Source organism: Hipposideros armiger, unplaced genomic scaffold (assembly GCF_001890085.2).
Source record: "Hipposideros armiger isolate ML-2016 unplaced genomic scaffold, ASM189008v1 scaffold_316, whole genome shotgun sequence".
NCBI lineage: Eukaryota > Metazoa > Chordata > Mammalia > Chiroptera > Hipposideridae > Hipposideros > Hipposideros armiger.
In genome coordinates this window covers 1,085,698-1,107,738 of record NW_017731666.1, presented here as the reverse complement: position 1 = coordinate 1,107,738, position 22,041 = coordinate 1,085,698, and the positions used below count along the sequence as shown (strand labels likewise).

Sequence of the window (22,041 nt, the reverse complement as noted above, 5' to 3'; positions counted from 1 at the left end):
CTCCACAACTAGACTGAAGAACAAAATGACAGCAACTTGTCTGTTCCCCTTCCCCTAATTCCCCAGCACTGTTCCCATCCCCCAATTGCCCAATAAAAAATCTTTAAAAAAAAAAAAAAACTCTTAGAAGAAAACATTACAGAAAATTTTTATGGCACTGGATTTGGCAACAACTTCATGGGAACAACACCAACAGCACAAGCAATAAAAGAAAAAATAAACTGACTTCATAAAAATTAAGACTGTGCATCAAAGGATATCATCAAGAAAACGAAAACACAAACCTACAGAATGGGAGAAAATATTTGCAAATCATGTATCCAATAAGGGATTAAATATATATAAAAAACTTCTGAAACTCAACAAAACGAATTACCCAATTCAGAAATGGGCAATAAGCACATGAAAAGATGTTCAACATCATTAGTCATTAGAAAAATGCAAATCAAAACCAAAACACGGCATCACTTCACATCTAATAGAATGCCTATAACCAAAAATAATGAGTACTGGTGAAGACGTGGAGAGATTAGAATCCTTGTACATTGCTGACAGGAATGTAAAATGGTGCAGCTAATGTGAAAAAGTTTGGCAGCTTCTCAAAAGTTTAAACATGGAACGACCAAATGAGCCAGAATTCCGCTCTGAAAGAACTGGTACCTGGGACATGAATAGATACTTGCACACACTGTTCAGAGCAACACAACTCACAACAGCCACAAAGTAGAAACCACCCCAGGGTTCATCAGCAGCCGAATGGATAAACAAAATGTGATAGATCCATACATTGAATAATATTCAACCATAAAAAGGAATTAAATTTTGACGTGCTACAATATGCCTACATTATGCTTGGTGAAAGAAGCCATACACAGGACAAATATGGCATGATTTCATTTATATGTGGTCTAGAGCGGGCAAACTCACAGGGACAGAGAGTACGACAGAGGTTCCTGGGGCCTAGAGGGAAAGTGGGACGGGGAGTTATTGTTTACTGATACAGTAGCCCCCCCTCACCTGTGGCTTCACTTCTTTGATTTCAGTTACCCACAGTCAACTGTGATTTGAAAAGACTCAATGAAAATTCTAGAAATAAACAATTCATCAGGACGGCCTGCGAGCGACTGCCTCACCCGGGAAGAGTACAACGATAATACCAACATGGGCCAGTGAAGCGACGTCCTCCACAACTAGACTGAAGAACAAAAGGACAGGGCCGGCCCAGTGGCTCAGCTGGTTAAGAGCTCGCTTGGGAGCGCCAGCTCTGAGCAGCAGGGCTGCGGTTCGGATCCCACACTGAAGGCAGTGATGCTCACCCTCTACAGCTAAGGTGATGAACAACAGCTCGACCTGGAGCTGGGCTGCTGTGAGTCGCCAGCGACGGCGTAGGCTGCAGTGGGGCTGCAATGGGCTGCACGTGAGTGGCCAGCAGCCGGTGTGAGCTGCCGGGAGCCGCTGTGAGCGGCTGACCAATGACCAGCGACCGATTGCCTCACCCGGGAAGAGCACAATGATCATACGAACATGGGCCGGTGACGCGACATCCTCCACGACTAAACTGAAGAACAAAAACAGCATATTTGTCTACCTGTCTGTTCCCCTCCCCCCAATTCCCCAATAAAATCTTTAAAAAAAAAGAAAAAGAAAAGGACAGCAACTTGTCTGTTCTCCCTCCCCAATTCTCCCAGTAAAATTTTTACCAAAAAAAAAAAAAATCATGTTTTAAATTGCACACTGTTCTGAGTAGCGTGATGAAACCTCGCTTGTTCCTACAAATCGCCCTTTGTCCATCGTATCCACGCTGCATAAAATACCCACCCGTTAGTCAGTTATCAGATCAACTGTTGGGTGTCGCAGTGCTTGCGTTCAAGTAACCCTTATTTTACGTACTAATGACCCCAAGCGCCGAGAATGAGGATGCTGGCAATTGGAACATACCAAAGAGAAGTCGTGAACGTTATCGAAGGTATGTATGTATAGGAAAAATAGTATATACGGGGTTCCGTACTATCCTGGGTTTCAGGCCACTGTAGGGCCTGGAATGTGTCCCCACAAATAAGGGGGACTACTGGACAGCATCTCAGTTTCAGGTGATCACAAGTTTTGTCCATAGATAATAGTTCTACAACATTGTGAATATACTTAATGCCACTGAATTGTTCACAAATAGTTAAAATGATAAATATCATGTTATGCATATTTTCCCCTAAAAAATAAAAAGCAATGTGAGATTCTGATTTGAATTTTGAACCAGAAAAAAGGCATTAGAAGAATAACTGGTGACTTTTAAATAAAATCTATAGACTACTTAATAGTATGACATCAATGCTGTTTTCCCAGTTTAGAACGCTGTATAGGATTACAAAGATGTTAATGTTAGAGGAAGTGTGCTTGCAATTTACATGTAACAAAATGGACAGTAGTTCCATGGAACCCTAGAAAAATATCAGTTTTTTTTTTTTAATTTTGGAGACCAGAGAAACAGTTATGGGGAGACCATGAGTTTCATAGGGGGATGTTCACTTTTTATATTTTAAATTTTGATATTCTTTGAATTTTTTGTTAAGTATCATTACTTTCACATTTTAGAACACCAAGACACTTAAGAAATACATAATACATACCTAGAACTGGCTCTGTAATATTAAGTAAAGAAATGCAACCCGGAGGAGTAAATTCTGTCTGTCCCAGATCGCATTCCAAATAGTCAATGCAGGAAACACTGAAAATTTAAAAGGAAGAAAATCTTGACTAGTTTTAACGATGATGAAAGGGTACATCAGATCTTAAAGATTTTAGGTGATACAGTCATAATCCACCCCATGTAGGCTTTTAGGTGGAATGCTCAAACAATATATATTTTTTTAATGTTTTGGGGTGGCTGGTTGGCTCAGTTGGTTGGAGCGCAGGCTCATAACACGCAAGTTGCCGGTATGATCTTCACATGGGCCACTGAGCTGCGCCCTCCACAACTAGATTGAAACAACTACTTGACTTGGAGCTGATGGGTCCTGGAAAAACACACTGTTCCCCAATAAAACTTATTAGAAAAATAAAATAAAATTTTTTGAAGAGAAAATGCAATGCAGTCATGGTCACAGCGATAACACGACTACAACCTCGTCTTTCCTGAAATTTTATCTTTCATAGACAGCAGGATTTAGGCCTACTGCGAATCTCTGGGTACGGACAAATACAGATTCTGAGACCAAGTGGCTCCTCTCAAAAGCTCCCTGGGAAGCAAAGTCATTACTCCCTAAGAGCACTGTCCCCTCACTCCAAAACACAGTCTAACAGACGATACCACCACTCAGCTGAGCAGGTTAGCACAGCTGTAAATAATCTCTACTTAGAAGAGGCATTCCCATCCAGTTTTGTAAGTCAGAACTCTTACTTCATGCCTCAAAGCTAGCAATATGTCAAAACAAGAGTAAAACACTCTTACCTATTTAATAACTGGTTAATCAGGTATCTATTGAAGGTTGACTTTCCAACGTCCTGAGGTCCACAAGTCAGAATGATAGGGCAGCCATCTGCTTCTTCTGGGGGTGAAACGAACATTGACTCGAGAATTAGACATCTTGTTTAGGACTCCTCTGATGGATAACACTCGAATTTATCAATATGTGTCACTCACCACAAGAATCACTGACTAACTCTTCCAGGGCTGAAAGGATACTGTCAGTAAAATGATGGGCGTTTTTTTTTTTCTCTTTTTTAATGCCAACAGACCTCAAGGCAAAATATTCGGCGTTAATCTGGAAAGTCAGACTCTGAAATTAACAATGTAAATCTTTAGAAAAGGTGAAAACAAATGCCCTCTTTTTATTTAGTTCTAAATTAATAAACCTCATACAGTTGTGAGCTACAAAAGATAAATTTGATCCCTCCCATTTTCTCACTGCACTCCCCACCCCACCCCCCGAATCCAACCCTTTAGTACATCTTGTCAACTCTCTTCCTAAAGTCATCCATGTCTGTTTCCATAGCCTAGGTTTACTTCCAAGCTGCCATCACCTCTGCAGGGCAATCCAAAGAAAATGTATGGAAATCTAAGTGATTGCCACAAGAAAAAAGCAATCGAAGAGCACAGTTGCAGAGCAGGTTGGTGATTTGGAATAAAGTCAAGGCAATCTCCGAAAACAAAGCGAAAAGACAAGAATATATGCAGACGGATGTGAAAGACAGGTCCACGAAATCCAATGGCGTTCTTGCAGAAGTACGAGGGAACCAACAGAAAGCAACCCAAGGAATGGAAGAGCTCCGTCCTGGCGGAAGCAGGTGGGGCTTCAATGGAAGGCCACTGAGAGGAAGAGGATCATGGAAGAGACCCACCCATGATCACATCCTCATGCAATTCATCAACCCCAAGGATAAGGACATCATAAAAGGAATCAGCCTGGCACTGAGCCTTCCTACTCACAACCCAGGATTCTAGAAAACAATGGAGCAGGACTTCAGAGTTTTGACATCAGTCTCTTTGCTGCTCCCTCATCGAGACCTGTTCTTGCGAGTGCATCGGGCTCAGACCTTGAACCTTCCTCTTCCTATCTGTTATCAATTCCCTTGACGTTATTATCCCACCTCAAGGCCTTCGGAACCCTCTGCTGGAGCTAAAAGCTCCCAAATTTACATTTCCAACCTCTTCTCTGAACTCCAGCTCTCCACATCTCCAAATGAACATCTCAAAATTAACTATCTGTATCTCCTCCTACAGCTGCCCGATCTCAGTTAATGGCAACTCCATACACCTAGGTGGTTAGCCCAAAAAGCCTGGTGTTGGCCCTTGATTCTTCCTAATACCTCACATCCAGCCTGTCCAATAATCCTATGGGTTAGACTCAATCTACTGGCTCACAGGAGACAATTATAGTAATGACTTGACTTTAGGAAATAACATGGCCAGCAAAATTTAGAGGTGAGAAAAGAGAGAGAGAGACGGGAGAAAGTGTTAAGTATTACTCATTCAGTTTAGAGAAAACTTATACCATCTCAAGTTACTCAATCAAGATATGAAGGTATGATTTTTAAAAAGCCGGAAGGCATTTACCCAACTGCAATATGAAACGGTGCCTTTCGCTGGGGAATGCAACCAAGGTGGGCAGGGAGATACTTCTTCATGATGTAGCTGTCTGCACTAACTATTGTTACTGTACACATGAATTACACTGTGTATGATCTACAGCACAAGGAGACAGATTGCTTTTCCAAGGGAGCATCTTATGTAGTCATTTGATATGACTGCTGGTGAAAGCAATTAGCAAAACTCCAAATAAATAGTGTTTCACCTCTTGTACAAAGATGTAAGATAAACCTGGATGGCTGATTATAAAGTTTACAGTCGAGGTTTTCAGATTTTCCAACAGCACAATGGAACACATAGGAGAAAAATTCTTCATCACCCAACATCTGTCATCTGGAAAGAGGGAAACAAATTACCTTAGAAATAGTAACTCCATTCAATTCTATGCCCTTTTGGACTACCAATTCCTCAGCTAAACTGTACACTTTTTGAGAGTAGGAATTGTGTTTGAGGGTCTTTTTCAGGAGGCCATACTGCATAACAGGAACACACCCGGACAGAGAAGTCACTCCAGGTTTACCACATACTAGCGTGTGTGGCCTTGGGCAACTTTACTCAACTGCAAATTGGTGAAAACAAGTTTCCCTCTTAGGATCCTTGTGAGGGTTTAAATAGATATAGTATGTCTAGGCCATAGTACGCGTCTCAAAATGATTAGCCTTATTCTATATAGTACATCCTCAGTATATTACCCAGTTCTTTCCATTACCCTGGTTAAGATGAGATCTGAGCAGAGTTCGGGCTTCCCTTTTCATCTCCTTCTTGCTTCTCTCAGGCATCGAGGAAGGAACTGCACTGATAGTGAGGCGAGAGTGGGTATAGGTAGAGAAGACATCGCGGGAAGGCTGGCCTTGGCTAATGGTGAAACCAAACACCTGCACCTGACCGTAAAGGCACGTCACACGACAGATCCCACTAAAAGTGAAAAACTAGCAGAGAAAGAAAAAAGGAAGAAATCGCATTACGGAGTCTGTTCCTAATGACTGAAATTTTCTAAAACCTTGCTATCCACATAGCGAAAGGCAGTAGACTTTTAAATAACAATACACTGTACTAGGCGACTACCAGGCACTTCACATTTTTAACCGAAGATCACATCCCATGGCAGCTACAGGCACAGCTGGTGAACACTGACATATGAAGAACAAGGGGGTCCCATGAACTGGGCTCTGCTGTCCCCGTCCTTAAAAGGCCCACTGCCTGCCTGTCACTTCCCTCCTGTATTGGAGGGGGACCTCCCAGACCCGAGTGCAAGAGCAGGGGTTCTGCGAGCAGGCCGCCTGGGTGTGAGTCCTAGCTCTGGCTCCTCACCTTCTGGCAAGTTCCCTAAACTACACCTCAGCTCCTTCCTCTGTAAACATTCATAGCAATAGCATTAAGGACTTCATGTGAGCTGGGGTTACTAAACGGGTTCACACACCCAGGACGCTTACAACACGTACAACCTGGCGTTACTAAGCACCCAGGAAATGCGACCTATTATTATTACCGTTACCGTTCAAGTCCCTTTCAGCTCTGAAGACCTAGATCCCCACTCCCCATCAGGGCCCAGGTTACCCTCTGCTCAGCACCACCGCCACGAGAAATGCGCTCGACTCGCGACCGGGGAGCCAGCAGAGGGGACACGGTCCTCCCCCGGGCTGAAACCCCCGGGGCTGCGTCTCCACCCCGCCCCCTCTGCCCTCCGGACTCTCCCAGCGCGACTCACCTGCTCGAGGGGCAGCAGTAGCAACGCGCGGCCGGGTCCCGCCGGCCGCAAGAGCCGGACGGGGAGTTTCGGGAAGCGACTCGGAGCGGAGTCCTGGCCCGAGGTATGCCTCGGGGCCGCGCTGAGGACCGCGGTCTTGGTCTTCTTCGCCGCCGCCGCCGCCGCGCTCCGCTCCAGGCAGCCGCCCTCCCGCCAGTCCGCGCCGGCCGCCTGGGCCTGCAGCAGCCGCCGTCGCAGGCGCCTCCGGCCGCACCAGCGCAGCAGAGTCCAGAGCCGGCGGCGGGGCCGGCGGCTGAGGGTGAGCTGGGGCCGGGCCTTGCGGGTTCGCTTCCATGCGGAGCGGATAGGCCCCCGCTTGCGCACCAGGAGCAGCGTGTCCGCCATGATGGCTACTGGCGCCAACCGCGCGAGAATCTCGCGAGATCCCGTCGCTCCGCCCCCACGGCCTGTGGAGCGGCCTGGGGACCTGGAGCGCCCTCTGCCGGCGGTCCGGCCCGCGCGCCTGCTCACTCGGAGACCCCCGCCCGCCTGCGGGGACTCTGAGGGCGGCGCCTCGGTGACCACCGAGCCGGCGGTCCCGCGGAGGGCTCCATTTCCATGATGCAAAAGCTCACCCCCGCCGCCTCGAGACGGAAAGCCTGATATTTCAGCTCAAGTCCAGGGCCACCTCTCCGGAAATCCACGGGGATAGTTTTTTGTCCTGCAGAAAAAGCTCCAGGAGTGGCGGTTTAAACAAAACCGGTCTGTTCGCATACCCTCTGCATGCTGTTGCCTTTGGGCTGAAGGGCGCAAGCCACCCTGGATAACAAGGCAAAACTACGATGACTCACTAAGAAATTCGGTGTCAGAAAATTGACTAGGGGGGAGGTCAATTCAAAGCCATGTTTCATTAGGTAAACTGAGGCCCAGGCGAAAGGTTCTAAAACTGGCAGCTCCCTGCTCGCAACCCTGCTCACCCTGTCCCTCAGGGCCCCCAGAGAAGCTGTGTTCCTGCCTTCTTCTGGCCCCCAACCTCGCCCTCCCACACACGAAAAATAATGCCAGGGCTCCCTTTCCGAGCCAGGTGACGCTGCAGGCACCAGAGCAAGGACAGAGCCCACAGCCACCCAGAGGAAGGATCGGTGGGCACGCTGCCTGGTTTGCATCTGTGCCTTCACACTGCCCAGTTCCTGAGTAGGGCAGTGGACCCAGAAGCCAAGACAAACAGCCTGGTTCTGACAACGGGGTTCCAGTCCCATCCCTTTCCTAGGCGTGAAGTTGGTAAGCACGTGGGCAGCTGCCATCTACTCTTCAAACGGCCTGACCTGGGCGGAGGGCGCCGCTCGGCCATGCCGGGCACACGCCTGGTCAGCATGTTACGCTGGGTGGCTCACCTGGTTGTCCTGGAGCTCACCTGTTCCTGCTGCTGGGCTTGTAGCTGCCCAACATGGAGTCCTCTCCTGACTTCAGCCTCCCTGAGGATTACCCCACTGCAGGCCTGTCCTCCACACTGACTGTCTGGGGGTGAGACACAGACCCACAGTGACCCTCTGTGACGGGTGAGGGAGGGCTCAGCAGAGCTGTCATCTAGTGGGAATTGTGCCTCCAGGGTCCTCTGCCTGTCCTTCTCTGCCTCTGAGGTTGCCACCTGTGCTGCCTCCAGCCCTTCCTCAACCTACAGTCACCACCTTCAAGCTCTAGCTGGGCCGTCCCTGGCAATTCGGCCCAGTTTCTACTCTGAAATATATATATTTTTTGTCCTGGCTGTTAGAGTCTTTGTGTTATAATTCCATTCCAGTTATTTCCTGGCTTTGTGACATAACTCGATGGCAAGGATTAAGCAAGTGTGGCCTTTCTCCTTTTCCATCTCCTCCCAACTCCTCCCCAAGTTCAAACTCCTTGGTCTCTCAAATAGCAGGGGAGGGTCTCCATGGGGAGGGAAGTGAAGACACACAGCAGTAGATGCTTCAGGAGCTCAGCAAAGATAACCTAGGTTGGTGCCTTCAGGAAGTCTAGGTAGAGAAAACACTGCTTTTCTTATAAAGAAGATAGGTGCTTAGAGTCTGTGCAAATCACAGATTTGGGAGGCTAGGGGATGCCGTAAGGGTCAGCAGCAGGATGCCCTAAACATGAAGCACACCTGACAGCCGGCCTAGGAGAAAGGTTCTGGAAAGCCTAGCTCATGAGGACTTGCCCAAAGTGCCACAGGTGGAGCCTGGGAAGAGAAGATCTGGGGGAGAGAGACATGAAAACTGGCTTCAGAGAACTGAAGGGCTGTCATAAACAGGAGACACTGAGCTTCCTCCGAGTGACTTAAGGACAGAAGTGATAGAAATGATGGAAGATGCTTCTAACAAGCAGAGAGGCTGGAAAGCAGATGGGACTGGCACTCTCTTCAAGCAGGGCTGAGTCATGTCCCCAGCACACCCCGTTGGGGTTCAGCCAGCAGCTCCCAAAGTAGGCAATGAGGAACACAGGCTACCACCACATTCACGAGTGTCCTAGGAAGAAGCACGAGTGAAAGAAGATTAAGCAGGTGTGGTGGTTAATTTTATGGTCAGTGTGGCTAAGGCATGGTGCCCAGTTGTTTGATCAAACACCAGTTAGATATTGCTGTGAAGGTATTTTTTGATGTGGTTAACATTTAAATCAATAGACTGAGGAAAACAGATTGCCCTCCATAGTGTGGGTGGGCCTCATCCAATCAGTTGAAGACCTTAAGAGAAAGGATTGAGGTCCCTGAAAAAGGAAGGAATTCTGCCTGTAGACTCAAAGCTGCAACATCAGCTTTGTGGGAACTTCCAACCTGCCCTGCAAACTTCAGACCTTCCAGCCCCCACGGTCATGTGAGCCAGTTCCTTAAGATAAACCTCTCTATGTATATCCTATTGGTTTTGTTTTTTCTGGAGAACTCTGACCAGTACAGCAGGTTTCTCTGCTACAGGACTTCGTGATAGTTGCTGATAGTTAGGTACGGGTTGGAGGATATCTGCCACCAGACTAAATTCTGATCAAGCACAAAGAAACAACCAGTCGAAAGCCTCAGGCCTAGCTTTGCCCTTTATTAGAGAGCTCCCAGCCCAACTCCCTATGGATGCAATCTTATCCTAAATGACCCAAACAGATGAGGCTGTATTCTCATTGTACCTTCCCATGCTAGCTGTATAAAGTCCCTCTATTGTTTATGTCAAAGACACTGGCACCTCAAACAGCTTGGCCCAAATGCAGACAGATACTAGCGTATCTGCAGCAGAAAAATAAAAGCATACTCCACCCAGAGATGCACGGTCAAGATCAGAAAGCAAATTGAGGCAGCTAGAGCTTGGCTCAGAGTTGGATTTCAGGGGCCACGTTCTTTCCTTTTTTTTTTTTTTTTTAAGATTTTTTTTTAATTGGGGCATTGGGGGATGGGAACAGTGCTGGGGAATTGGGGGAAGGGGAACAGACAAGTTGCTGTCCTTTTGTTCTTCAGTCTAGTTGTGGAGGACGTTGCTTTACTGGCCCAAGTTGGCACCATCATTGCGCTCTTCCCGGGCGAGGCAGATCAGTCGCTGGCTTCTGGACGGCCGCTCACTGCGGCTGCTGGCCGCTCACGCTGGCTGCTGGCTACACACGGTAGCCCATGGCAACCACTGCAGCAGGGGCTGCAGCCTATTCTGTTGCTGGTGACTCATGGCAGCCCAGCTCCAGGTTGAGCTGCTGTTCAGCATCTTAGCTGTAGAGAGGGCAGTGTCACTGGCCCTCATATGTGGGATCCGAACCGGGGCCCTCTGGCGTCCCAAGCCAGCTCTTAACCATCACGCCACTCAGCTGGCCCTGCATTCTTTCCTTTTACTCTGCCTGTGGGAGTGGGAATGCATCTCTTCTGTCCTCAGAGAGTCAACTCAGAGAAAACTCAGAGCATCAGCTCAGGAAGGTAGGTTTGGTTAGTGGAAGTACTGGAGAGATGAAAATGCCTTTTCTTTGGGACGGGTTGCTTCCATTGACCATAGCCTCACTGGCTGTGGGCAGAGCTATCAGGCTAAGGCCCTCCCTAGGGGCCTCTTGGTTTGCAAACCAACTCCTTCTGGGATCATGAGCCATACAAAACCTATCTGCCTGTCTCCAGAATCTGTAATGAACATAGGCACCCTAAGGAAACACTTGGCCTCGGGGTGCCACCTAGGGCTACCCCCATCTCACTGTGCCCGGCAGAGCTGAGCTCCTGTGGTACAGTCCTCCAACACCTGTAGTCTTGCATGGCCTTTTCCCCCTCTTCTTGCTCTGATCGCCTGGCTCTCAGGGGCCCTCTCCGCCTTCCCTTCCAGATCTCCACCGCTGGGCGCCTGAGGGAAGCCAGACCTGCTTCCCACGCATGACGGTGTTTTTGACTTAGCATGAGCCCATCTAGGGTGCTGCTGGTGGCTAAAGTGCTGCTGCTCCTACTGGTGGCTGGGACTGCTGGCCTGTTTGCCTGGCACCTGGACACCCCTGTGGTGAGCTCACGCTGGGCTCCCAGGCAGGGGGCAGTTGTGGCCTCTATGGCTGCTTTGGGGAGTCCACGCTGCCCACGTGCTTGCTGCACCAAGGTCTCTTTGCTCTCGGTTTTAGTATCTTCCTGTCTTGCCTGACAATCTGCTCCTTCCAACTGGTCTTCATCTTCAAGCTTTCTGCCAAGGTATCCACCTTCTAAAATGCTTGGGTCCAAAACCATGGAGCTGGCCTGTTTGTAGTGATCAGCTCAGTGGCCCAGCTGTTTATCTGTCTAACGTGGCTTGCCGTGTGGACCCCACTGCCCACTAGGGAATATCAGCACTTTGCTCAGCTGGTGGTGCTTGACTGCACAGAGGCCAACTCACTGGACTTCACACTACCTTTCGCCGACAGTGGTCTCTTCTCAGTCAGCACCTTTGCCTGCAGCTATGGGGGCAAGGACCTGCCAGAGAACTACAAGGCCAAATGTGTCCCCTTCAGCCTGCTCCTCAACCCCTGGATTGTAGGGACACATTAGGGACTCCCCCACATAGGCCCCTACAGCCAAGATTGTAAGGTTGCTGCCTGAGACAAAGCTCAGCGGTCAACTGAGGGAGGCTGGATGCCTGCCACACTGAAAACAGTGTGTGCGAAGCCAAAGTCCTTGAAACTGTTTTGCTCCTCTTGAGCTAAAAAACAACACCTAGACAAAGCATTTTCTCCCTTAGCCTTAGGGGCTTGCTTATTATTTCCTGCCACCTGTTCCTCTGTTATCTCTAATAAAAGACTGAGGTCAGTGAGGATGCCGGGTGGGACTGTGCTCTGTCTGTCCTCCTCCCTGCTCTCTGCATTGCCTTGCTCTCTCCATTCTTTTTTTTTTTAAGATTTTTTTTTTGGGGAATCGGGGGAGGGGAACAGACAAGTTGATGTCCTTTTGTTCTTCAGTCTAGTTGTGGAGGACATCACTTCACTGGCCCATGTTGGTATTATCATTGCGCTCTTCGCGGGTGAGGCAGATTGGTCATCCGCCACTGGATGGCCACTCACAGCGGTTCATGGTAGCTCACACTGGCTGCCGACCAGTCACGGTAGCTTATGGCAGCCCACTACAGCTCCACTGCAGCTGCCACTGGTGACTCATGGCAGCCTAGCTCCAGGTTGAGCTGTTGTTCACCATCTTAGCTGTAGAGGGCGCAGTGTCACTGGCCCTCATGTGGGATCCAAACTGCCGCCCTGCTGTTCAGAGCTGGCATCCCAAGCCAACTCCTAACCAACGCACTACTCAACCAGCCCAACTGTCTCCATTCTTGGCATCTCCGGTCAGTAGTTCGACACTAGATCGCCTTCTTCACCACTGCCAGTGTCTACCAAAGCAAGTACCTGCCGGCTGTCCAAGTGTTGGCCATGCTGAGCAGCATTAGTGGTGGCTTCGCGGTTATTTCCTCCCCAAGTGCTATATGATCCTGTGCGGCCCAGGTCTCAACAGCTAGGTGCACTAAGCTGGGGTGGAGCGGACTGGAAGCCTCCCCAGCCCTGAGGGGCGAAGGTCGAGGGGGGCACGCAGAGTCTGGGGTGTCCGCGAGGCCTTTGGACTCCTCACTCTTGGTTTGGGAAATGTAAGGACACGGGAGAGACCAGCCCGGACTCCGGGCTGCCAATAAAGAGGTGACATGTGCGTTTTGGCTGTGCTACCTCTCTGGGCGAGGATGAGGCGCTGATTCTTCAAGCCTGAGGGTGCCTCAACCGGCTAACTGCAGCCGGAATCTCGGGATTGGCTCAGCAGGACGAAGAAGACCCGCGAGCGCCCAGCTTGGCGTTGCTAGGCAACTCCAGGAGGCGGGCCCAGCGTCGAGACCTTTGGACATGGCCCCGCCCCCTTCACATTCCATTGGCTGTTCTCTGAGTGGTCCCGCCCTCAGATGCTGGAGCTAGAATCCCTGCGCCTCGGAGGTGTTCCGCCCCGGCGGGCTCGACTAGACGTCACGTCCGGCGGCGGCGGCGACGGCGGCGTCTCCGTACGGTCGGTCGGGTGCGTGCGGCCCGGTAGTTGCTTGGTGGGAGTGGAGTTGACGCGGCCCGGGACCGGTGGGGTCGGCGCAGGGCGGACGGGCCCGGGTGAGAAGATCGGGGGGTGTGGGGCGAGGGAGTAAAGCGCTACGGGCCTCCGTGGGCACTGACGGAGTATGACTGCGGTCGCCTTCCGCCCGGCCGCTCAGGACGTGTGGGCGGGGCATGAGCTCCGCTCACCTGTCAGCAGCCGCTCCCCTCCCCTGCCCCGGGTCGTCTCACTGCACCAGGAGGATCAGTTCGCCCTGATCCCCCACCTCTTTCCCCAAACTTGGATTCCTCCCACCAGCGCTCCTTCACGACCCTGTCTCATCTCCCGCCAAGATATGCCTCCTACCCCCACCTTGTCCCCTTGCGCCTCCACCACCCACGCTCTCTGACCAACCCCCGTATGGGCTGCTCACTTGGCCCTCGCCCCGGGGGGGGGGGGACTTTCAATCCATTCCTGTCTCAGCGTGCACGCTCTAACCTTGATCCAAGCCCTCTTGTGATAAATGTGACTGAGTAGAGGCCATCTCCTCTTTCCCTCTTCTCAAACCCAGGGGCTTTCTCTTGTTCGTCCTGGGTTGGGCTTGCCAGGTTGTCACTTTTGCCTTCCTTTCCTCCAGACAGACCATGGATGGTTCCTTTATCCAGCACAGCGTGCGGGTTCTGCAGGAGCTCAACAAGCAGCGGGAGAAGGGCCAGTATTGTGATGCCACCCTGGACGTGGGAGGCCTGGTGTTCAAGGCGCACTGGAGTGTCCTTGCCTGCTGCAGCCACTTCTTCCAGAGCCTCTATGGGGATGGCTCAGGGGGCAGCGTTGTCCTCCCTGCTGGCTTCGCCGAGATTTTTGGCCTCTTGTTGGACTTTTTCTACACCGGTCACCTCGCTCTCACCTCCGGGAATCGGGATCAGGTGCTCCTGGCAGCCAGGGAGCTGCGAGTGCCAGAGGCTGTGGAGCTGTGCCAGAGCTTCAAGCCCAAAACCTCAGTGGGACAGGCACCAAGTGGCCAGAGTGGGCTGGGGAAACCCGACCCCCAGGATGCGAACAGCCATCTCAAGGAGTTGGCAGGCTTGGAGGAAGAGGAAGTTTCAAGGACGGTGGGTCAAGTCCCTAGGGACCAGGAGCTCAGCGGCAGTCACAGCCCCCAGAGGCCCCAGCTTGGTCTCCCTGCTCAGAGTGAGAGCCCCTCCTTCCTGCGTGGGAAACTCAAGCAGGCCCTAAAGCTTTGTCCCCCAGAGGACAAGGAGCCTGAGGATTGCAAAGTACCCCCAAGGCCTTTTGAGGCTGAAGGTGCCCAGCTACCGGGCGGGAATAATGAGGTACCGTGCCCAGGGTGCTGGAAATGAAAAGGCAGGAGTGGGGGGAAGAGACTGACACTTTCCTGGCATAACCTGGACTCCAAGGTAGAATCTGTTATGTGGGTTTGAAACAGGCTTTGGCCAAACATAGGAAACTGGCATCCCTGCAGCCTTGGGCTGCCTTTTCTGCGAGTCACAGCTGTCTGTGGTTGCCAGCTTCTTGGGGTGGAGTGGGAGGCATCAGGGTTACAGGTGCTTCCCCAGGGTAGGGAAATCCAGCCAGACTTCCAGTTCCCCACATAGAGAGCCACTGCTCTCCAAATGCAAGATTCGGGTGCCGCCTGCCCTGGGATCCTGAAGGGAACAGTCGCAGACAGAGGGACTCATCTGGGGCTCTGCCTGGCCTTGGGCCTTGGGCCTTGGGAGGGAACTGGGTGGAGCTGGCTGCCCTGCAGATCCAGAGCCCTGGCTGATTAATTTGGTGACCGCGCCCCCCCATCTGCTGCCTCTTCTGCTCTAGTGGGAAGTGGTGGTTCAAGTTGAGGACGACGGGGATGGCGATTATGTTTCTGAGATGGAGACAGTGTCCAGCAGGAGGAAATCCAATGTCCTCAGAAAGTCCTGTGCTGCCGAGCCAGCGCTGAGTGCAGGCTCCCCAGCAGCCGAGCCCCCTGAGAACAGAAAAGGTACAGCCGTGCCAGTTGAATGCCCCACATGTCATAAAAAGTTCCTCAGCAAATATTATCTAAAAGTCCATAACAGGTAAACATTCTGTTTTTCTATTTGCTTTTCCTGTCTGCCATTTCCATGTTGGGGGAGGGGGCCCGTGCTCCCCCTTTCTGGGCCACGTAAGGCCAGGGGCTCCATTTCAGACCCACATAGTGCCTGGGGTTGGCACGCCGCTGATCACCAGGGGTGAGAACCTAGCCTTGGGTCTGATTCCTTTGTCCCCTCCTACTGTGAGCCCTGTCGTTGGAGTGGGTTTGTGGACACCTTGTCAACAAGTTCTACTCACTGTGGACCTTGACCTTCAGCTGGCTTCTGCTGAGGGGATGAGAAGCCTGTGTCCCTGTGCTGTGGCCGAGGCCCCATCTTAGGTATTTCTGAAGGCCCAGAGTGTGGGCTTCGGGCCAAGATGTTAATCTTTAGGATTGGTGCCGCCTGCATTTCTGGGGAAATGTTAGCCCTGGGGTGTCAGTGGAGCATAAAAGATCATTTGTCTGAAGCCGTAGTGTCCAATAAGGAAATCAGATGCCACAAGAAGCAATTTTAACTTAAAATAGAAGTAATTAAAGTGAAATAAATTCAGTTCCTCTCACACACTAGCCACATGTCCCTGGCTGCCGAGTTGGACAGAGCTGACCCAGAGTCTCTGCAAGGCCTCCAGGGATGGCCGCTAGGTGACTTGCCTTCCTGTCACTCCCTAGCCCAAGACATTACTGGTCCGCCATGGTGCGATTTCTTGCCGAGCCAAGTTGGGCCACATGCATTTTCTCAGTATGACACTCGGGGACGCTGCTGGCGATGGACGAGTTGGAGCTGGGAGGAGGGGAACCTGTTTGCTCCCCCTGCTTTGGGGCAGCTGCCACCAGTGGAGTCTTTGGGGAAGTCCCAGTGTGGGAAGCACCCTGGGGTGATCCACATCGGCCTGGTCACTAACCCAGTGTAAGACTCGGGTCTAGGCACTGCCCATCCCCACCTTGGGCTGCAGGCTGCCACACTGGCCCTAAGAACTAGGAGGGAGTGACGGCCTCTTGAGGTCATTGGGATGGAGAACGAGAACACTGTGTGTAGCAGCAGAGAATGAGAGAAGTCTGACCAATGGCAGCTTAGCTTGTAAGAGCTCTTGGTGCCACTCATAGGTTCCAGGGTTAGGGTTCATTTAGTTCATTCATTCAACAAGCTGTCTGCCAAGTAGCTGACAAGACGGTTCTGGGCGCTTGGGAAACCTTAGCGAACAAAGCAAAGAGGCCTTGGGGAGCTTGCCTTCTAGTGGGGCGATGCAGGCTGCCAACTACCAGATACGTCACTTGACAGCGGCATGCAAGGCAGGAAGTGCCAGAGAAAAGAAAAAGGACAGCAGTGCCAAGGGTTGCGGAGCTAGGGCTGCAGTTTTAAAGCTGTGAGCGGACTAAGAGGCGAGGACGTTCACTGAGTGGAGAGCTGGGGAGAGCTTTTGCGCTGAGAGAAGAGCCGGTGCAGAGGCTCTGGGGTGGGGGTGAGCCGTGGGTTGGTGAACACCGGCATAGCGACCTGGGGAGTGAGGCCAGCCCCCTACACCGTCACAGGCCCCCAGGCCTTTTCTCAGGGTGGAATACAGGCACGGGCGGATTCTGAGTAAAGAGGTGATGAGATCTGACTATTTGAGCGCCCGTCTGGCTACTGAAGTTAAAAGCTGTATGAGTGCTGGCGCGGAGTGGAGACTGCTAGGCTCAGGCGGGGGCCCAGGGGTGGCTGCACTAGGGGTAGCCAGAGGCGAGGAGAGAGGGGCCGGGCCGGGGGGGCCCCCCCTCAGGCCTGGAGCTGGGCCTGAAGCAGGAAGAGGGATTTCCGGGCTCCCCCTCCGGATTCACCAGCCGTGTGGTGAGCCTCGGGGAGCAGAAGGGGCGCGGGGTGAGGACAAGGTGGGAAGTGCACTCAGACCCCACACTCGTAATTGCTTTCCTCGGCAGGAAACACACTGGGGAGAAGCCCTTCGAGTGTCCCAAATGTGGAAAATGTTACTTTCGGAAGGAGAACCTCCTGGAGCACGAAGCCCGGAATTGTATGAACCGCTCAGAACAGGTACTTGTGGGCAGGGGCACGCTGGCCTCTGTTCCTGCCATCTGGGAGGGTCCCCCAGGAGACTGTCTTAGCTGGGACAGTGCTCTCGAGAGCTGCAGGGTCCTTGGATGCCATCGTGTTGGCTCCCTGGTATTACAGGTGGGGGGACACACGTCTCAAGAGCAGAAGGGACGGCCCGGGAGGGACTTTGAGGGAGGCATTTTGGGTTTGCCTGCCCGGCCCCTGGGCCTTGCGGAAGGGGTACCTCAGTGGAAGGGTGGTTGCTGGGCAAGGCCACCTGGCCACTCCCCTGCCCTGCTGGCCCGCCATGTGGTACGTATGGCCAGCCAGATCCTGCCCTTGTCTGTCTAGAGGCTTGTTGCCAAGGGCAGGAAAGGCCGATGGGCCCCTGCCTCCAGCCTGTCGGGCCTGAGAAGGGCCTGCTGTGGTGGGTTTGCTGTGGTCAGGGTCAGGGCAGGCAGGTTACGTGTTGCCCTCTCCCACCCTAGCGGCCCCCTCCTCGGGCAGGCTCCTCCCAGCAGCGAGTGGAAGCCCGGGCAGAGGCCGCCGTCGCAGGCAGAGGCCCCCCCTGATGCCAGCCCTGCTTGCCCCTCACACTGCCAGGTCTTCACGTGCTCCGTGTGTCAGGAGACCTTCCGCCGGAGGATGGAGCTGCGGGTGCACATGGTGACCCACACAGGGGAGATGCCCTACAAGGTCAGGCTCGGCCTGTCCCCAGGGCCGTGGGCCAAGGGGCAGCCCGTTACGTGGGATGGTGCCAGGCGCCTCCCAAGGAGCCCAGCCTTCCCCACCCACCCGGTGCCCCCATGCCTTCGGGCAGGGCCACTGGCCCTTTTTGGGCCCTTGTTTCTTTCCAGGGCGGGCAGGTTCAGCATCCCTGTGGGTATGGCACGGGGCCTCCCTGGTACATCCCTCACACCAGGGCAGGGAGCCCCTGGCTGGGCCCTGCCCTGGCCCCTTCATGGCTCAGGAGTGGCCAGGGTTGTGGGTGCAGACTGCCTTGGTGACTGTGGGCCTGTTTTCCAGTGTTCCTCCTGCTCCCAGCAGTTCATGCAGAAGAAGGACTTGCAGAGTCACATGATCAAGCTGCATGGAGCCCCCAAGCCCCACGCCGTAAGTGCCAGGCTGTGCCGAGGGCTGGGCCGGCACGTCCGTGCTGGACTGGAGCTGGCCCAGAAGGCCCAGGGGAGGAGGGGCTCCCACAGCAGCCCCACCCTGCCTTCTCCTGGCCTTGCTCCCTCTACCTGTCCCCTCTGCCCCGCAGTGTCCCACCTGTGCCAAGTGCTTCCTGTCCCGAACGGAACTGCAGCTGCATGAGGCTTTCAAGCACCGCGGGGAGAAGCTGTTTGTGTGTGAGGAGTGCGGGCACCGGGCCTCGAGCCGGAACGGCCTACAGATGCACATCAAGGCCAAGCACAGGTGGGGGCCTGTCCCTGCTGCTGGCTCCAGGCCAGCGAGTTGGCTTCTGGGAAGGCAGTTTGCTGCCACCTGGAACAGGGTGCCCTCCACGCTGAGTGTGACGCCTGCAGCCTTTCTGGGTTGGGGGCAGCTGGGGGGTCCAGCCTGGACCTAGTCCAGGCTCCAACAGGCTCTGGGCTGGAGCCAGTGCCCCGTTCCTGGCGCTGCCCGAGCCCTCCTTCTGCCAGGCAGCTCCTCAAAGCCTGGGCCGTCCCAGTGATCAGGCAGGCTTTCTTCGGCCTTGCTGCTTCCTTGGCTCTGGAGCCAGGCATGCTCCCAGCTTCAGCGGAGCAAAGGGGCCGCTTCCCTCGGTGATGGCCTCTGCCTGTGTCCCCCACCCGGACAGGAACGAGAGGCCGTATGTCTGTGAGTTCTGCAGCCATGCCTTCACCCAGAAGGCCAATCTCAACATGCATCTGCGCACACACACGGGCGAGAAGCCTTTCCAGTGCCACCTCTGCGGCAAGACCTTCCGCACCCAAGGTGAGGCAGGCCCGTCCCTCCCTGTCCCAGGGCTGAGGCCTTGTGGCTGAGCCCTCGCTTGTCCCCGCAGCCAGCCTGGACAAGCACAACCGCACCCACACTGGCGAGAGGCCCTTCAGCTGTGAGTTCTGCGAGCAGCGCTTCACCGAGAAGGGGCCCCTGCTGAGGCATGTGGCCAGCCGCCACCAGGAGGGCCGGCCCCACTTCTGCCAGATCTGTGGGAAGACCTTCAAAGGTACCCGGGCGAGCGAAGGCATCTCCCCCCTCCCCCTGCCCTGGGCAAAGCCGAGGGCGGGACATCTCCATTCCTTGCCCACTAGAGTTGGTGTCTCCAGCGGAAGGAGTCAGGTGCAGCAGTGGCTTTCCCATGCTCCTCCTCGGTGGGGACCTCTCCCACTCCCCATTCCCACCTGCTTTGACCAAAGTGGAGGTGGTGGAAGCTCCCCAGGGCCCTGGACTGTAGTGACTGCGGGGTGGCACTGTATAGCCTGGCAGTTGCAAACCCAGAGGACTCCCACCTCAGGGCGAGGCCCACTTCCCTTCCCACTACCGGCTCTCCTAACGGGGCTTTCCGCCTGCAGCTGTGGAGCAGCTGCGTGTGCACGTCCGCAGGCACAAGGGAGTAAGGAAGTTTGAGTGCACCGAGTGTGGCTACAAGTTCACCCGGCAGGTAAGCCTGGGGTCACCTCCTCCCGTCTCCTGGGGCTCCCTCCCAGCACAGCCCTGAGCCCCCCTCCCCCCAGGCCCACCTGCGGAGGCACATGGAGATCCACGACCGGGTGGAGAACTACAACCCACGGCAGCGCAAGCTCCGGAACCTGGTCATCGAGGACGAGAAGATGGTGGTGGTGGCGCTCCAGCCGCCTGCTGAGCTGGAGGTGGGCTCCGCTGAGGTCATCGTGGAGTCCCTGGCCCAAGGGGGCCTGGCCTCCCAGCTCCCTGGCCAGAGACTGTGTGCGGAGGAGAGCTTCGCCAGCCCGGGTGTCATGGAATCCTCGCTCCTCATCACAGCTGCCATTCCTGAGGACTGTGACACATAGCCCCACACCCGCCACAGCCCACGTGGCTCCCACCCTCAATAAACCACATGACTTTGGACTAGGTTGTTTCTGCTTGACCAGTGGTCTGATCTCCAGTAACCTGGCCTTCAGATGTGCTAGTTCCCCACCGTGTCCCCTAGAAGAAACAGTGCCCCTTAGAGCTCAGCCAGCAGTTCCCCACTTTGTCAGGAGACCTCACCAGAGCAACACTTGGGCGGGTAGTTTTGGGGGCCAAGCCTCAGCTCGGGAAGCTGTCATCTGTGTCCTATCCCTCCTTCAGTCAGGGTTTTAGAACTGGGAACAGGGGTCCGACTCAGGAGTAGCAATCCTATTTCATAGCTGGGGTGCTGCCAGCTGGTGGGGGCAGAATTCATTACTGAGGCCCTGAAGTCAGAGTGGCCAGGGCCGCAGACGCCGGCCTCACTGGCTCAAGGCTTCCACCGGTGACTGTGTGGCCCCCCTCAAGGGGCCTGGGAAGGGTTGTGGTCGTGGCTGAACCCTGGTTGGAGGCACGCCCGCAGATGAGACCCTTCCTTGGGAGGGCCTGAGCTTGGTTAGCTTGTCCAGGAAGCCTGGGGCACAGGCAAGGCCAGGCCCCTGGTTCTGACATGGGGAACGATGGGGTGCTGTGTGTCAGAGGAAGAGTGCATCTCGATTCCTTCCCAACTCCTTATTTACAGCTCTGTGACGCGGGGCAGGTCACTAACCACATTTCCTCATCTTTTAATGGAATTAGTAACAGTACACGCTTCCTAGACAATTAAATGAGGGAGCCTACTGTTCCAGTTCTCGACTGCTGGACTACAAACCACCCCAGAACTTCCCTGGGGTCGGGTTGCTCTGAAGATGGCTTACTTCTGGGCCTGGCTGTGGGCCTGTGCCCCTCTCCACCGGTTGCTTGCATGTCCTCGCAGCTTGGTGGCTGGGTGCCCAAGCCTGTGGGGCCTTTTTATGACCTAGCCCTGGAAGCCAGTATCACCTCTGCCATGCTGTTAGTCCAGTCACCAAGAAAGTCACTCCCCAGATTCCAGGGGAGGGAACTCGACCCCAGCCCTCAATGGGAGAAGTGTCAGAATCTGTGCAAAGTTACAATCGCCCCACCCAGCAGTGCTGCTCAGTGCTTGGCCTGGGGCGGAACTCTGAACGAGTGGTAGTGATGGTCATGACCCCAAGAGCTTGAGTCAGGCCAGACTTAAATTCCATCACAGGCGGATCCCTGAAACACCAGCCCCATGCTGTGCCAAGTTCCTCCTGGAGTTTTGGGAGGAACGCTACCTTCTGTTTAGACCCAGAACATATCTAACCGTCTTTCCTTTTATCCCGTGACTTCTGGGGAGCTCAGAGGTAGTGAGAGTTCAAGTGCAATGATGGACACCCAGGTTCTGAGCTGCTTCAGAGCTATTTTGGCAAGGATATTAAAAAGGCAAACTATGGCCTCAAAATGCTCCCTTCCCAGCCCAGGCACTCCTCCTTGGGTTCGGAGGGCCTGCAGAGGTGAGGGACATTTCTGAACTTCCTGGCCCCGGGAGTCCACGGCCTCTACCAGGACCTTCTGTCATTTGAAGGGTCCGAGGTTCACCCAGACAGGATATCTCATCAGCCAGGGACCGCGCCGACAGGAGGGGCAGGGGCAGCGTGCCAACAGGCGGAGTCATGGAGGCCGAAACCAGCTTTGGACAAACCACCTGTGTTCCTCGTGTCTT

The 22,041-nt window shown here is 53.6% G+C and overlaps 3 protein-coding genes across 10 annotated transcripts in view; 2 read left to right on the top strand and 1 right to left on the bottom strand.

The window, feature by feature from the left end:
- Positions 1 to 7,211, bottom strand: part of NOL9 (nucleolar protein 9) — an 18,165-nt gene extending 10,954 nt beyond the window's left edge. For 4 of the 5 annotated variants that reach the window (XR_002126004.1, XR_002126005.1, XR_002126006.1 and 1 more), the window contains exons 1-6: positions 6,792 to 7,211; positions 5,793 to 6,012; positions 5,289 to 5,416; positions 3,638 to 3,773; positions 3,446 to 3,542; positions 2,625 to 2,722 (exon numbers count right to left, since the gene is read on the bottom strand). Coding sequence is in view for 2 of the 5 variants with exons in the window: in XM_019660401.1 (XP_019515946.1) it covers positions 2,625 to 2,722; positions 3,446 to 3,542; positions 3,638 to 3,773; positions 5,289 to 5,416; positions 5,793 to 6,012; positions 6,792 to 7,175 (1,063 nt within the window). In the remaining 3 variants the exon portion in view is untranslated. The remainder of the gene's footprint in view (positions 1 to 2,624; positions 2,723 to 3,445; positions 3,543 to 3,637; positions 3,774 to 5,288; positions 5,417 to 5,792; positions 6,013 to 6,791) is intronic. The other variant, XM_019660400.1, reaches the window with a different exon arrangement.
- A 23-nt stretch (positions 7,212 to 7,234) lies between these two features.
- Positions 7,235 to 12,712, top strand: TAS1R1 (taste 1 receptor member 1). Its single transcript, XM_019660358.1, is given in 8 exon segments — positions 7,235 to 8,210; positions 8,213 to 8,269; positions 8,272 to 8,329; positions 11,037 to 11,150; positions 11,152 to 11,246; positions 11,249 to 11,745; positions 12,561 to 12,651; positions 12,654 to 12,712. Coding segments are annotated over 8 exon segments (1,062 nt in total). The 5' UTR covers positions 7,235 to 8,119.
- A 453-nt stretch (positions 12,713 to 13,165) lies between these two features.
- Positions 13,166 to 20,398, top strand: ZBTB48 (zinc finger and BTB domain containing 48). Of its 4 annotated transcripts, none has more exons than XM_019660417.1 (11): positions 13,166 to 13,251; positions 13,898 to 14,594; positions 15,094 to 15,335; positions 17,246 to 17,357; positions 17,961 to 18,053; positions 18,384 to 18,470; positions 18,622 to 18,776; positions 19,162 to 19,298; positions 19,369 to 19,533; positions 19,880 to 19,968; positions 20,042 to 20,398. In XM_019660417.1, exons 2-11 carry the CDS (start codon positions 13,905 to 13,907, stop codon positions 20,336 to 20,338), a joined length of 2,067 nt encoding a protein of 688 aa, XP_019515962.1. In that variant the 5' UTR covers positions 13,166 to 13,251; positions 13,898 to 13,904; the 3' UTR covers positions 20,339 to 20,398. The 4 variants fall into 4 exon arrangements, with proteins under 4 accessions (XP_019515962.1, XP_019515965.1, XP_019515964.1 ...); XM_019660420.1 differs by having other exon boundaries at positions 13,176 to 13,251; positions 13,902 to 14,594; XM_019660419.1 differs by having other exon boundaries at positions 13,191 to 13,337; positions 13,902 to 14,594.
- Positions 20,399 to 22,041: the final 1,643 nt, after the last annotated feature.

Excerpts from the sequence above, each read along its gene's own strand:
- ZBTB48 (XM_019660417.1), top strand. The coding sequence starts at position 13,905 with ATGGATGGTTCCTTTATCCAGCACAGCGTGCGGGTTCTGCAGGAGCTC. Across the intron at positions 14,595-15,093 it reads TACCGGGCGGGAATAATGAG|TGGGAAGTGGTGGTTCAAGT; the intron begins GTACCGTGCCCA and ends CTTCTGCTCTAG. Across the intron at positions 18,471-18,621 it reads GAGCCCCCAAGCCCCACGCC|TGTCCCACCTGTGCCAAGTG; the intron begins GTAAGTGCCAGG and ends TCTGCCCCGCAG.